Source organism: Priapulus caudatus, unplaced genomic scaffold, assembly GCF_000485595.1.
Source record: "Priapulus caudatus unplaced genomic scaffold, Priapulus_caudatus-5.0.1 Scaffold671, whole genome shotgun sequence".
NCBI lineage: Eukaryota > Metazoa > Priapulida > Priapulimorpha > Priapulimorphida > Priapulidae > Priapulus > Priapulus caudatus.
In genome coordinates this window covers 186,419-200,419 of record NW_014577732.1, presented here as the reverse complement: position 1 = coordinate 200,419, position 14,001 = coordinate 186,419, and the positions used below count along the sequence as shown (strand labels likewise).

The following is a 14,001-nucleotide window of genomic DNA, read 5'->3' as shown; positions in this document are numbered from 1 at the left end:
AGCGAGAAACCTGCCTCCACTGCAACACAAGTAAATGTTCGACATACTGAGTGAGAAACCTGCCTTCGCTGTAACACAAGTAAATGTTCGACATACTGAGTGAGAAACCTGCCTTCGCTGTAACACAAGTAACTACTCATACTGAGTGTGATGAGCCTCCCTCCACTGAAACAAACCTTCGTTGTAGACAACGTCTAGCATGCCATCCAACCGCCATTGCTGTATAGCCGGGTCCCAGTGAGCAAGCTGAGGCTCCTCCCAGAATATCACGTCCGGCGGTATCCTGCCAGCATCGAGGCCATGCGTAGAGAAACGTCAACCAACATTAAAGATGGAAAATGACTCGGCGCAAGACAGCTACGTTACTTTGCGTTTACTCTGAACATAATACTTTAAAATTGATACACGTATTGAAACCGACGTACAATTTAAACATTCCCGATCTCACGATCAACATATACTATCAGGAGTGCAACCAAACTGTTATGATGGGCTCCTATAATACTATGTATAGATATGGAGTTGATAATACCAGTGTATAGATATGGACAAGAGATGGAGTTAATATTACCAGGAGTGCAAAAAAAGTAAAAGCTGTTACAAACAATGTTATGTTGTTGTTTTTTGCTTTTCATTCGCTCCTGACATGATTAATATTATTATTATTAAATCTTTATTGCATGTAATTTTATGTATATATATGTATATGTATATACATAATACATGTGTATATGTTATATGTATTTATATGTAAATATCTCTCGCCGTAGTTTCTCGTTGCCTACCTGATGGTGACAGCCACCTGCTGGCCACCGCCTGACAAGGGCATCGTTGCCGTTGTAGGCGTCGGCTTGGGGTAAGGCACTTCACTGAGTGAGGTCTGTGTGCCGGTCAGCGAGCTGCCGGGCGTGGACCCGGGACCCGAGCGACCCAACACGCACTCACACACCCTCAGCTCCTGCGGCCTCTCTACTGCCGGAGGAAAACACGCACGGCATCACCACAGCTACACAGCACAGTCCCGAGAGTCGAACATCCGCACCGACTTTAAGCCTTTAGAAGTTGTTAACCGCACACAGGCGAGGCGTTATGGGTGCAGTCAAAATTTATTATAGATTGCTTTTATTTTTACGTATTTTTTGGAACTACCAGTATATTAGACTGGGTCGGGTCGGGCATAACTATACATAATAACAGGAGTGAATAATAATAGATCTATTATTAAGATTGTTATTATCTATTATTATAGATCTAGAATCTATTATTATTCACTCCTGATAATACCAACTCCCTAATTTACGGTCTCGGGCATTCCCCGAATCTGGTCCATTGTAGAAATCGACATCTGCCGTCGTCTACTGTTATCTATGTATAAGCTTACTCTGCGTCATAGTCCATTTGCTGACGAGCTTCGGCTGAGGAGGCAGCTGCAGGAAGAGGAAGCTGAGGACGCCTCCGAGCGTGGAGAACGCTCTCAGGTCTACCTCGTCGACGTCCATGACCCCTCCGTCGGTGGCTTCTGCAAACAAACATGTTTAATTCGCTGGTCTTCCTTACCAATGCCAAATCGGATCCCCTCGTCACAGTCATAGCTCACCTTCTATGCTGCAGAGTGTCGGGGCAAGGCTTCTACCAGCTAGAGTGTCTCCCATGTTGCTGCTGCTCTCGGCTCCCTCTACTGACAAGGATGCTGCTGAATTGTAGTCAATCGTAGACTTCTTTCCTATAACGCTTTCCGCAGAAGGTGCTGTACTCTACGGAAACACATGTAATTTTAATTTAGATTAGTTTATCTAAGTCATAGATTATGAAAGATATCCAATGTTTTACAATCAAGGATGGCATTTTTACTTGCCACTTTTACTTGAGTCTGCTAAGCTGTGAATAAAGACTAAATAGAATGAAAGTGTCAATGACACTGTAGCTCACCTTGGGTGTGATAGAAGAGGGAGGGGGGATATATAAAGCAAGAGTATATATGGGAGAACTCCATTATATACTCCCATTATATACTATTGATAATGATATATGCATAAGTTTTGATGCGAAAATAAATGTTTCAGATCTGAAAACATGTCTGAAATCTTGACGAGAGATGGCGCTATGCCTAAATGATCGCCATTTTGGTTTTCGAATATCGCGCAAATAAAAATCAATAAAATATTCCAGTCAAATTACTGTAACGAAGAATCTAAAACACAATATTACACGTATATTGGTATGATTGTAGAGTTGTTAACCAGTTAGGCGAAATAAATGTAATAGGACGTTGTCATCTCTCCCATAGGAGTAACAACTGTTTTGAGGCTAGCCTTACACATTCATATACCAAAATTTAACAAAATCAAATGAATCTAGATGGCCATTTTCATTTTTGCCAAAAAGTGTGCGTGGCTCGAAAGTAGGTCGACTGGCATGCTCCAAAATAGGACACTCAAATCTCTCCCATAGGAGTAACAACTGTATGCAATTTGAAACATGTGGGTCAAACGGTTCTTGAGTTATCGTTGACCGTAGGCAGACACGGAAATGCATAGTGAAATTGCTAAAATCTACCTAATTTGCATAATTTAAAAAAAATATCAAAACCTGTGTGATATGTTTTGGGGCCAGTCCTTATTCATTCACATACCAGAAATGAGCAAAATCCGTTAAACCTGAACTGACTTATGGCCATTTCCATTTTTGCCAAAAAGTGGACATGGCTCGAAAGTAGGTCGACTGCATGGCGTGCTCCAAAATAGGACGTTCAAACCTCTCCCATAGGAGTAACAACTGTATGCAATTTGAGACATGTGGGTCAAACGGTTCTTGAGTTATCGTTGACCGTAGCCAAATGTTGACGGACGTACGACGGACCACACCCCATGGCAATAGCTCATCTTGACGATGTCAAGGCGAGCTAAAAATGATGAATTATTCCAGAAGTTATGTGATAATTTGCATCAAGACATCTCACCTTGACAATCACGGACACATTTGATTTTTGCTCTTCTTCTTTTTGCACCACCGTGCTATCACCGTGATCAGCTAACGTTGATGTTGACTTCCCATCCGACCCTTCTGTGATGGTTGTCTCTAATAGTGACTCTATGCCCTTACCTGAAACAACAACAGAGTATGAACACTAGATAGGCATCATCACCATGAAAAAGATCAAGTTCATTTCCAACGAGAAACGCCTCGCAAAATAGTTCATTAACACGCTCATCGATCACAATTGTTCATTTATTATGCATCGATATACGAGAGATAGATTAACGCAGTCGCACCCGTGTCGATTGCCGGCTTCAACTTGTTGCAGGCGTAGCTTCGAGCGAGCGCTGAGTAATGGTCATGCGACGTGTAGAGAATGCGGGCGGCTACGTCGGCCGACGTCAGGGATTTCGGGATCTCAAACGAGTAGCCGACGTCCTTAAACGAATGCGACTTCAACCTGCACACAGGGTGACAGCATGCCACGCATCAGCGATCGAGAGCATAGGTAAGCGTAAAACGTGGCATCTTGCTATGATACTCACAGATAGATGTCTACACGCTAGGTCCGTCTAGTACAGGATCAGCACAGATACCATATTATATTTTTTATACAGTGCATATTTGATACTTCTGACAAGACTGCTGATGAGACTACTGACTACCACTACTACTGACTACCACTGACTACTGATAAGATCAACCTATTGCCAGGGAGCATATTGCACTATATTGATACCTCGGCATATTGCACGATATTGATACCTCGGCATATTGCACTATATTGATACCTCTGTATATTTATATATTAATGCCTGCTGTATGGGGCGCACTAGCCTCTCATAGTGTTGCTGAGGGAAGGAACGCTGAGAGGGAGGGGGAGGAGGCGTCCTTCCCAAAGCCAACGACTATTGAGGCATTTTAGTGCCCCATACAGCAGGCATTAATGTTTTAGTGCATCACATTGACTATGCAATCTACGTTTCATGCTTATATACCTTTATTATACTCCCTAATTTGCGGCTGCATTCGAGTGTTAATCAATACGTGACACAAACACAAACCGCCGTTCGAAAATCTTGGTTTGGCCGCCATGACGCAGCGGAGATTCGTGACGTAAACACAATGCGTTATAATAACAATGGCGGTCGCGGCAAGAATTAGTCCCGCTCAGGCGGGCACTATCGCCTTCATTAGCTGCCTGCTGCGTTATCAATGAGATTTCAACGATTAATCACGTCATGCACTAATGCAGTATATATTACCTCGGGCATATTGACGATATTGATAGACCTCGGCATATTGCCACTATATGATACCTCGCATATTGCACTATATTGATACCTCGGTATATTGCACTATATTCAGGGGTAGAAATTAACTTTTAAACAGGGCGTCCAACCCCTGCTCCTCAAAAAAAGCGGAGTGCGTGCAAAATGAGGGGAGTCCGCTAGTCTGAAGTTCAATTAAGATATTAAACAATACGCCATATGTGCTTATTTTCGAAGATTCATGCGGCTGCATATCTGCCCAAAATTTTCTTTGGACATTTGCTGAAAAAAATTACTGCTGAATTCCACGAGGTGTGCCCTGGAATGAACTAGTTAGTATGGCAGAATTTTTCATGGAGTCACACGGACTCCTGCATATATCAAATCAGGAGTCCGTCAGTAAATCAGGGAGTATTTGACCCCGGACTCCCGTTAATTTCGCACCCTGATATTGATACCTCGGTATATTGCACTATATTGATACCTCGGCATATTGCACGATATTGATACCTCGGCATATTGCACTATATTGCTACCTCTGTATATTGCCACAACCCCAGTGCATACCGTGGATTCTTGCCAATGTTGCCCCACAGGCACAGCTTCATGTCCTCATTTCCCATGACGTACTGCAGATTTTGGCTCTCTGGATCCGCCAATACGCTGGCATCCTAAGATAATGCTATATGGTTATTAAAGGTAATTCACAGCTGATGCTTGGGGGACTAAACTGTAATTCGTAACTAAATTCTGGTAACACCTTTGTGAGATTTACACAACCGGAGACCTAATGAGAGAACACATCAAAGCCAAATCAGATGAGCCGGTTCATTTGTTTATGTTAACTGCTATTAAATTGGCCAGTTACAATACAATAATTTCACTCTAAAATGTAACTTGAACGTCAGTCACGGATTCATTATAGAGAACACAGAAAATAGCGAGCACACAATGTGAACTCTACCAGTAGCAGATTATATGTGGCGGCATCTAACTTCCTCTGCAGTAGTGACTGAAGCTTCTCCTTGGTGGCGCTGTAGTCGGGTTCTAGATGCTGCCGCTCGTTAGCAGGCATGTCATCTAGAAGCTCCTCCAGCTCGTTAATGAGCTGCAAGTAACGACACATCGTGAACCCCGGGAGAACAAGTGATGCTGAGGGGTGAATCGGTTTTACGATCGGCTCATAGAGGAAGGCATATCCGATTGCAGCATCTACTATTAGTATCTCAAATAATAATGTGCTGCTAAATGTTGGCAATCTATTCGCAAATGTTGTCAGCATCTAAAAATGAATGTCATTGAATATACTCTCACATGCATGCTACCTGACTGCAGGTTCAAATTCATCACATTAGGAGAAATCTACACCTTACAATTATATAACTACACCCTACCAACAGTGCTGGAAATAGCAGCACATACCCAAGTCTGGGACTGGTAAATTTTGAGCAAGACTGGCAAATTTTTTGGTGATTCTACTTTAGGTTATACAGTAGAAATCAACACTTTCAAACTCAGAATTAACTGGCTGGATTTTCAGACTTAATTCCAAGACTACTACTAATACAACTTATGAAACAACAAGGAAGCATAACTCACAGTGAGAATTCTACAGCTCTCATCCTGTACAGATTTTATGTCCTCGTTCTCCTTATCCTCTTCTAATAGAGTGATGTAGGTGTTGATTTCACCTGGGATGGTTGGGTTTGGTAGTCCACTGCATTCTACATACCGTTGCCACTACAATCAACCACACAATTGTCTCGTTAAATATTTAAAACTATATTCGAGACTGTAACATTCACAAATTATCGCAATTGATAGCAAAGTCAACTAGTCAGCTAACAAATGTGTAGACTACCTTTTCTGCCTTCCTTCTTTCATCATGAAACTGTTCAAGTTGACTTGTATGTTGGTTCCACAAGATGTCAAATTCTGTCTTGTGACCTTCCCATATTTTAAGTGCCTATTTCAACAAAAATTTAAAATCCATTTAATTTACGTCTATAATTTTACCATATATTTTATGTACTTCATGGCAAAATAAATGTGTACATGTAATTAACTCTGGGATGCACTTACCTCTTCCTCATGCTGTCTTCTCTTTTCATTTTCTATCGCTTCTCGTTCTCGTCTCTCAGCTTCTTCTCGATTAGCTTTTACCCTTGCTTCTTCTGCATAGAGGTTTACACGCACGTAGTTAATGGCATTTTACGTACATATACAATACACTGTATAGCTTAGAAGAATGGTAGTTTATCGTTGCAAAGCTCTTTGCATCCATTTTTCCCATATGGGAAAAATATTTGGGCATACATACGATTCCCAATATATATATGTATATAATTTATGTATGTGCATGTGCAGGCTTCGAATTAAGCGACGAGAGGGGCAAGGCAATTTTTTGGGGGCATGTGAGAAATTGCCTTGAATTTTCTCTAAAATGGATGGGCACCGAGGCAATTTTAAAAGGCATCAAGGCAACTCTCACAATTTGAGAAGGGCACCAATGCCATTGTTATGGAAAACTTTGTGTCATCGTATGAATTCTACTAAAATTTATCTAAATTTACTGCACTTAGCAAGCTACACACCGTACAGATCACTGGCCATTCTTGCGCGAGCGTCGTTTCCCGCGCTTTAAATCGCACGCGGGCCGAGTCAGGGCGTGCAGCATTTAAATATTCGTGTTCTACCATGGGCATACACAGGTGCACTATTTATCGATCGTCTACTGGCAGCGGTTGGCAGCAATACCACGTTATTGTTTTTGCCGCCGGGTAGACTGGTATCCGGCCTCACGCTCTGCTAGAGAATGTACACGCTCTGCGACAAACAGTGCGGCTGCGAACCAGTCTAGCCAGAGGCAGAGGCACCGACGGCAATTACAGAAAAGGGCAAGGCAGGTCACTGCCGTCGGTCGGGTTGGATTTTCAGGGGCAGTACGGCGATTGATAGGGGCACCGCCGGCAATTGCCGTTGGTGCCGTCGGTTAATTCGAGCCCTGTGCATGTGCATCTGCATATATTAGTTCTCTCCTTCTCAACTACATTTCATGTATGCCAATACATGCTATATGTTTAGAGATAAAGTAAACAGAAGTACATAAAAACCATTCTATAATCTATTGTATTAGGTATATGTAGTATATATGTACTCTTGGAGTTAATAATAAATTAACATGATAACTAAAAAGCATGCCTTCCTCTATCGCCTTCCGTTCAGCTTCCTGTTTCTTCACACGCTCCTTTTCTGCTTTGTTGGCTTTCTTTTTTGGCTGGAAAGACACAAACCTGCTGCTTAATTAGGGCCTACTATAGTACATATGATATATATAATGACATGTGATGCTGAATGAGATATTCAGACTCAGCACAGTGAGCAAAACAAAACTTTGAAAACAAAACAAGACAAGTCAAACGTTACACGTCGATATTTGACACATGCTGTCATGCATTCAACATCAAACCTCATAAAGATTTAGATTAGTCTTCAAAGTCCAAGCCAGGGGACTAGGTTACGTATATCAAAGAAGGGGAGAGACAAAGTTGATCAAATAGACAGATCAATACTGCTGTTCTACTTCTATTGCTGCTTCTATTCTTTTGCAATTGCTATTTCTATTGCTATTCTTCTGCTTCTACTGCTGTTCGCAGTAAAAAGACTTTAAATACGCTTTAAGTTTAAACCAAATTCAAAGAAGGGGAACGAAGAGAATTCCAATCAATGTCAGACAATGAGTCATGAACATGGGTTCGCAGAAACTGATTTACAATGTGATTTAGGTTAGAATTTACCCCCATCGAACTGCACTTATGATGTGTTTTCGCCTGATCGTACTAAGTGCCTAAATTTTATCACGGCAGCAACTACTGGGCTGCAAGAATCTACTAAGTACTATAGTAGTACTATTTAGCAATAATAAATAACAACAGCTACACTACTCGGCTACAGGCTACATTCTCGTTGCCACTGACGCTTGTGCGTATGGGAACATTTTACGACAGCTTTGCTGATAAGCTGGAGCTGGAGCGGACCGGCCTAAATCCGGCAGCTGTAGCTGGAGCGGCCTAAATCCTCGTGTAAACAAATATAGAAATAAACACATATCATATATATTATACATATAAATTATTGCAATTAAACTTATAATATATCCAACGAGAATAATATGCATCCCTGAGAACGATACCAACTGCTGAGCATATGTCGCAAAAATATATTGGCAGATACAAACTAGATGGTATCCAAACGCCTCTATTACTACGAAAATTGTAAGAACAACGACTTCCAGAGTCAGTCTACTGGAAAATGACGATTTATGACTAAAGAATGGCTGCCCCCTCGCATTAGTTTTATACGCTCAGCGAAAGATTTTATACTGGTAAGCTATATTTTTGTTCTACACTCTACAGTGTCTGAAAGTACCGTGCAAGGTCGTTCATCTTTATCTTGAGCTCGTCCACGTTTACACAAGATATTTTCTCCTGTATTACAAAATATATTCTAATGATGTTATTCTCAGTTGGTACTCGCGAGTCGCATGTCTGATGTCATCTGATGATCTGTTTACTGTAGACTGTAGTGTTAGTGTTACTGTTACTGTGTTAGTGACATAGTAACTTGGTGTTCAGAAAGTCGAAAGATCATAAGATGGGACATGGTTTGGTCATAACTACGCCGTACTGTAAATCATGTATTATTCTACTAACATTCTGGATTTTTCATTGCAGATCTAGGGATCCTTGATAGTTCCTATGCACGTACACTACAGTTAAAATTGTACAAACCATGGCATCAGTGCGATCAAGAGTTATATGGCTGTACAAAAATGTAAGAGTAAGACTAAGACCAGATAATGTGTTACACCATGCACATAACCTACCTACTAAACTGTGCCGCCACCACATTACACCTATGTTGCATTTCCTGTAGAACTAGAAGGGATAACTTCACAGCTATGCACAATTTTAAGAAATTTCCGCCATCATTTCTTGTAAGTTGTAGATAACAGCATATATCATATCCCCTAATGTCAGATGCAGTGGCATGATGGCAGAAAGCTTCTTAATTTGTGCATATGTGTGAGTTTATTGCATAAAGACATGTTAATGCATCTTTTTCCCCACTTCAGGAAATTAATTTCGGCAGAATTAACAAGTGGTGTAGTTCTTTAGGTAGGCTATGGGCATGATGTAGCATACCATCCTTAAAACCTTCAAGTTGGTGTGTCCTGCATGTCACTATACAGAAAACTTGAGGTATCATCTGTCCTTCAGCCAATTCTGTTCAATTTCTACCTTCCAATCGGATCAAGCCCTGTCGCAGTAGGCAGCGCTGTTGGGCCTTTTACATATTTTCGTTCATATATTATACAACTGGGAACACATATTAATATGTTGGTGCAGCCATATGGTGTAAGTGCCAATCTGGACACCCAACTTGGATTTTTTGCTGAATTGCATAATGATAAGCAAACTGAAACTGACAAATAAACAAATATATTAATTGCATCTACCGTAATTATCAGTAGGAAACTGTAATGATAACATAACTAAATTGAGATCTGGAGTTTGTTAGGATTCACCTCTAACACTATCAGTTTGCCCCATGCTCACCCTGTCTATCATCGCTTCGTACAGCTGCACTATCTTGGGAAAGAATATCCGAAAGGCCAGGAGTACTTCCATGACCGGCTGAAGGCTGCATTTCTAAAGAACAAGGACGTCAAAGATCCGGAGCAGATTGAGATGCTATTGGCTCGCGGTGAATACGTCATGAAGGAACTCGAAGCGCTTTACAAGTTGCGCAAATACCGGGCGATGAAGCAGCGATACTATGCCGACGCGTAGCGCCACGCCGCCGCCGCCTCCTGCCATCACCGCATTGTACGTACTATAGACCTAGAACTGGTGTCACCAGCAGCGATCGTCGAGTGTAGGTAGCGAGCACCAGTGAGCTGCCGCCATCTTGCTGCGTGCAGGGGTTGTGAGGGTCAACATGCGCCATCGCTGCGCAGCTGGTGCGTTGCAGGGTAGTCGTCGTAGTTTGCCGTAGAGAGTCGCGTCGACGCAATCGCAGACGGCGCGCCGGGTGTCTATGTCGCGTTAGTCGGTCTGTTTTGCAAGCGTTGGTCTTGTCCGGACGAGAAGGCGATGTCTCGTGACGGAACATGCCGTCCCAACGTTCGTCGTCGTGAGTTGGCGCAGGAATTCAAACTGGTGGCTGCGTGTAGGAAGAGAGAACGCCGACAAACGGGTGGCGGCCTGCTTCGGTGTGTTCTGCATCTCGAATTGTAGCTCGTCGGGCAAACTTACAGGATTTGACATGCTAGTTAATCTATGTAGGCTGTTCCTGTGGTGCATGGTCTGCCAGTGTTACTCTACAGTTTAGAGTGCAGTTTTGTACATAGCACTGTCCGTTGAATAACTATTTTTTATGCAAAGAGACGTCTAAAAGTTAATAAGAATTTGATATTTTGTGAAAAGTATTATTACTATGGGAGGGCATCTGGAACATAACTATAATGAATCTACAACAGCATACCTATAGTAAAGAACAAACTCTATTTAAGCTTTGTACAAATTTGTATTTTTTCACATTGTCTTTATGGACATTATATATGTGAATCTTGATTAAACTTTTTATGAATTCCAGGTGTCATAGTGTAGCGCATATAATCCATGTCATACATTAGGCTTGCTAGTTTGCTGAGCTGAGTAGCATTGGCAGTTTTCTCCACAGTTTAATTTTGCAGAGGGCGTTATAATTCTTTACCTTTTTTAGTGATACAGGAGTTATGCGCAACATTTGACCAATATTATTTAGCTTTAGGTTCTTCCATGTCTTTGCAGGCAGATTAATCGTATCTTGTATTGATATTATTGTGTAACTGAAATAATACAGCAAGCTTTCTTAGTTTGTATATGGAATGTGAAATATTCCTGACGATGCACTTTGATAATTAATGCTAAAAGATGCCAAAAATATTCAAAGCAATTTTGTTTAGAATTTTAGAAAGAAAATAAAGGTGGTTACCTATTGTTAATTCATCTAATTACTGAAATGTTTGACTTTGTACTTAGTGGAAACATTTTGACGTTACTTTTCAACGAAAGAATTCAATTAATATATATACTTTTAAAACGAACATTTTATCTAAACGGTCCGCTACGTGGCAGCACCGACATGTCCCTCATGTGACTTTCAATCTCTGCTGTTTACTGCTTATAATAAGCTATGCTATCCTATAGTATAGTAGAATCCTATGATGTGCTATCCTAACACAGCCTATGCTGTCCACACTATCACACGCCTGCTTTCACTATCCACTCCACACGTTGGTGCCATGAACAGCAATTCTTTCTAAACCATTTATTATATCGAGCTCAACGTTCAAAATTGGGTTTAAAATTGTACTTCAAAAACTTGCTGTATGACTCCTCTAGCTGTGCAATCCTATGTGCAGAAGTAAACTTGGGCATGTTCATAAAAATCATATGACACAAAGTGTCAGCAGCAATCAGAGAGCACAGAACCCACTATTTGGTGCGGGAGGGCCCGCGACCGTTCGTGAATGAGTGCGCGCGATGAGAGAGAGAGAGAGAGAGACTGAGAGGAGAGAGAGAGAAAGAGAGAGCGGGAGGAGGAGAAGAGACGAACAGGAGGAAGGAGAGGACAGAGACGAGCAAAGGAGACAGAGACCAGAGAAGAGAAGAGACATGAGACAGAGACAGAGAAGAGAAGTAGACGAGAGAGAGAGAGAGAGAGAGAGAGACGAGAGAGAGAGACGAGAGACGAGAGAGGAGAAGAGAGAGAGCGGAGAGATGATCAGAGACCGAGGAGAGAGAGAGAGAGAGAGGAGAGAGAGAGAGAGAGAAGGAGAGAGAGATCGTGAGAGAGAGAAGAGAGAGAGAGAGGAGAAGAGACTGATGAGAGAGAGGAGAGAGAAGCGCGCTAGGTACGGGTAACAGATGCTGACGCAGCTCTGAGTTAGCGTGTCAGGCATAATCAACCATTGTGTGTTAAGCCGACCCGGTTAGGCAGCAAATCCTAGCAGGCAGGGGCGGATTGCCTGACTGGGTTGTTTTGGCACGTACGCGCCGGGTAATCACTAGGCTGGCTGCGACACAGTACGGGAAGACGTCCCCTGCCGTGACAGCTTCCTGCTCAGCGTGTTCCGCTGCGGATGTGTGAGCGCGAGGCGGAGGTTACCCGCGAATTATGGTTTCGCGGAGAAGAAGCTTGCGAGACGGCGTATGAGCCTCGTTATTATTCTATTGTAATTTCTTATTTACTGACAACGCCACGTGGCAACACGTACATATACAAACGCGTGGCGCCAAGCCATAGCATAACATGCGCGTCACGCACCGCACACATTGTCATAGGCACACATAATATAACGTATAGTGTGTAGAAACGGTCGACGTAATTTCGCGTCTACCTATCGATCTGCCCTATCTTACTTGCAGGAATTGGAGAAAGAAAGAAAGAGCGAGAGAGAGAAGAGGGGGAGGAAGAGGCGACGTCGATGAGAGAGAGAGAGAGAGGATGGGGGGGAGAGAGCGACGTCGAGAGAGAGGAGAGAGAGAGAGAGAGAGCGAGAGAGAGAAAAGAGAGAAAGAGAGGGCGAAAGCGAATTCGAGAGAGACGGCTGTAAGAGATGTTTGAGTATCTAGTCGTATCTCTGGGGGAAAGTGGCCGCGAATAGCCTGCCCGCCACTTGGTCACGAGCGCTCCAAACAGAACAGTCGTAAACTCGCGACGATTTAAACAGCGGCTGCTGTGTGTGTTTGACCAGCGATTAGACCCGTTGGTAAAGACGTGGGGGTGATTGAAGTATATAGCCCTGTACCCCCCGTGGTACCCTGAAGTACATAACCCCATTTGGTCGCGATCTCACAGTAGAAAGCGCGTAAATGTTGCGAGTAGTGAGAAGTTTCCGGTTATATCGGAAATCGCTCGATGAAATTCACCGGATTTCGTAGAATGTCGGATTATTTTTATCGTAGAATTATTATAGAATATCGTATCATACGAATAACCGGGAATTCACTCACTACTCGCAATGCCTAACTTTTTACTGCGAGCCGACGAGAGAATGTTCCAGAAGTTCTGCCGACGAGAGAATGTTCCAGAGGTTCTGCCGACGAGAGAATGTTCCAGAAGTTCTGCCGACGAGAGAATGTTCCAGAGGTTCTGCCGACGAGAGAATGTTCCAGACTTTGCCGAGTGAGAATGTTCATGTTCTTGCCGACCTGAGAATGTTCCGAAGTTCTGCCGAGTGAGAATGGTCTCCGAGAACGTTTTCTGCTCGACCTGTTGAGAATTTCCAGAGTCCCTGCCTGATCGAGGAATTGATCAAAAGTTTGCCGACGAGGGAATGTTCCAGAAGTTCTGGAACATTCTTTCGTCGGCTCGCAGTCCGCAACGCGTTCTTACGCTCTTGTACTTATACAGTTACAACGTCGCTGTGCGTGAGCATGTTTGCATTATCAAAGAGTATATAGACTTGACTATGTCTATTACTAATCCCATGTACATTACACTATCGTTAACACCTTATTTCTCGCTCCTTACGGTCAAAGGCCAACCATTCGCCGAGATACGATATTCAACAACGCAATATTATTCTTCCAGATACCACTACGAATTCGCGTAATAAACAATGTTTGAACGTATTACTATTTTGTCGGGGGGACCGTGTGCTACTATATTGCGGATGCACATATACCTAAAACAATCTCTACCT

General features: G+C 42.6%; 2 protein-coding genes across 3 annotated transcripts in view; one reads left to right on the top strand and one right to left on the bottom strand.

Annotated features, from left to right (window-relative positions):
• Nucleotides 1-8,088, bottom strand: part of LOC106812668 (protein CASC1-like) — a 15,224-nt gene extending 7,136 nt beyond the window's left edge. Inside the window, exons 1-13 of one of the 2 annotated variants that reach the window (XM_014816597.1) lie at nt 8,045-8,088; nt 7,449-7,524; nt 6,330-6,421; nt 6,109-6,213; nt 5,847-5,987; nt 5,212-5,355; nt 4,815-4,918; nt 3,273-3,436; nt 2,960-3,102; nt 1,598-1,754; nt 1,382-1,519; nt 786-969; nt 177-283 (exon numbers count right to left, since the gene is read on the bottom strand). In XM_014816597.1, coding sequence (XP_014672083.1) covers nt 177-283; nt 786-969; nt 1,382-1,519; nt 1,598-1,754; nt 2,960-3,102; nt 3,273-3,436; nt 4,815-4,918; nt 5,212-5,355; nt 5,847-5,987; nt 6,109-6,213; nt 6,330-6,421; nt 7,449-7,524; nt 8,045-8,050 — 1,561 coding nt within the window. In that variant the 5' untranslated portion in view covers nt 8,051-8,088. Of the gene's footprint in view, nt 1-176; nt 284-785; nt 973-1,381; nt 1,520-1,597; nt 1,755-2,959; nt 3,103-3,272; nt 3,437-4,814; nt 4,919-5,211; nt 5,356-5,846; nt 5,988-6,108; nt 6,214-6,329; nt 6,422-7,448; nt 7,525-8,044 lie in introns of both variants that reach the window. The other variant, XM_014816596.1, reaches the window with a different exon arrangement.
• A 480-nt stretch (nt 8,089-8,568) lies between these two features.
• Nucleotides 8,569-11,307, top strand: LOC106812652 (LYR motif-containing protein 5-like). Its single transcript, XM_014816574.1, has 3 exons — nt 8,569-8,631; nt 8,981-9,080; nt 9,890-11,307. The coding sequence occupies exons 2-3, from the start codon at nt 9,039-9,041 to the stop codon at nt 10,097-10,099; spliced, it is 252 nt and encodes an 83-aa protein (XP_014672060.1). The 5' UTR covers nt 8,569-8,631; nt 8,981-9,038; the 3' UTR covers nt 10,100-11,307.
• The last annotated feature ends 2,694 nt before the right edge of the window (nt 11,308-14,001 follow it).

Bases quoted from the DNA above. Each gene is read 5' to 3' on its own strand.
- LOC106812652 (XM_014816574.1), top strand. From the start codon at position 9,039: ATGGCATCAGTGCGATCAAGAGTTATATGGCTGTACAAAAAT. The intron at 9,081-9,889 runs GTAAGAGTAAGA...CGCTTCGTACAG, and splicing joins TTATATGGCTGTACAAAAAT to CTGCACTATCTTGGGAAAGA.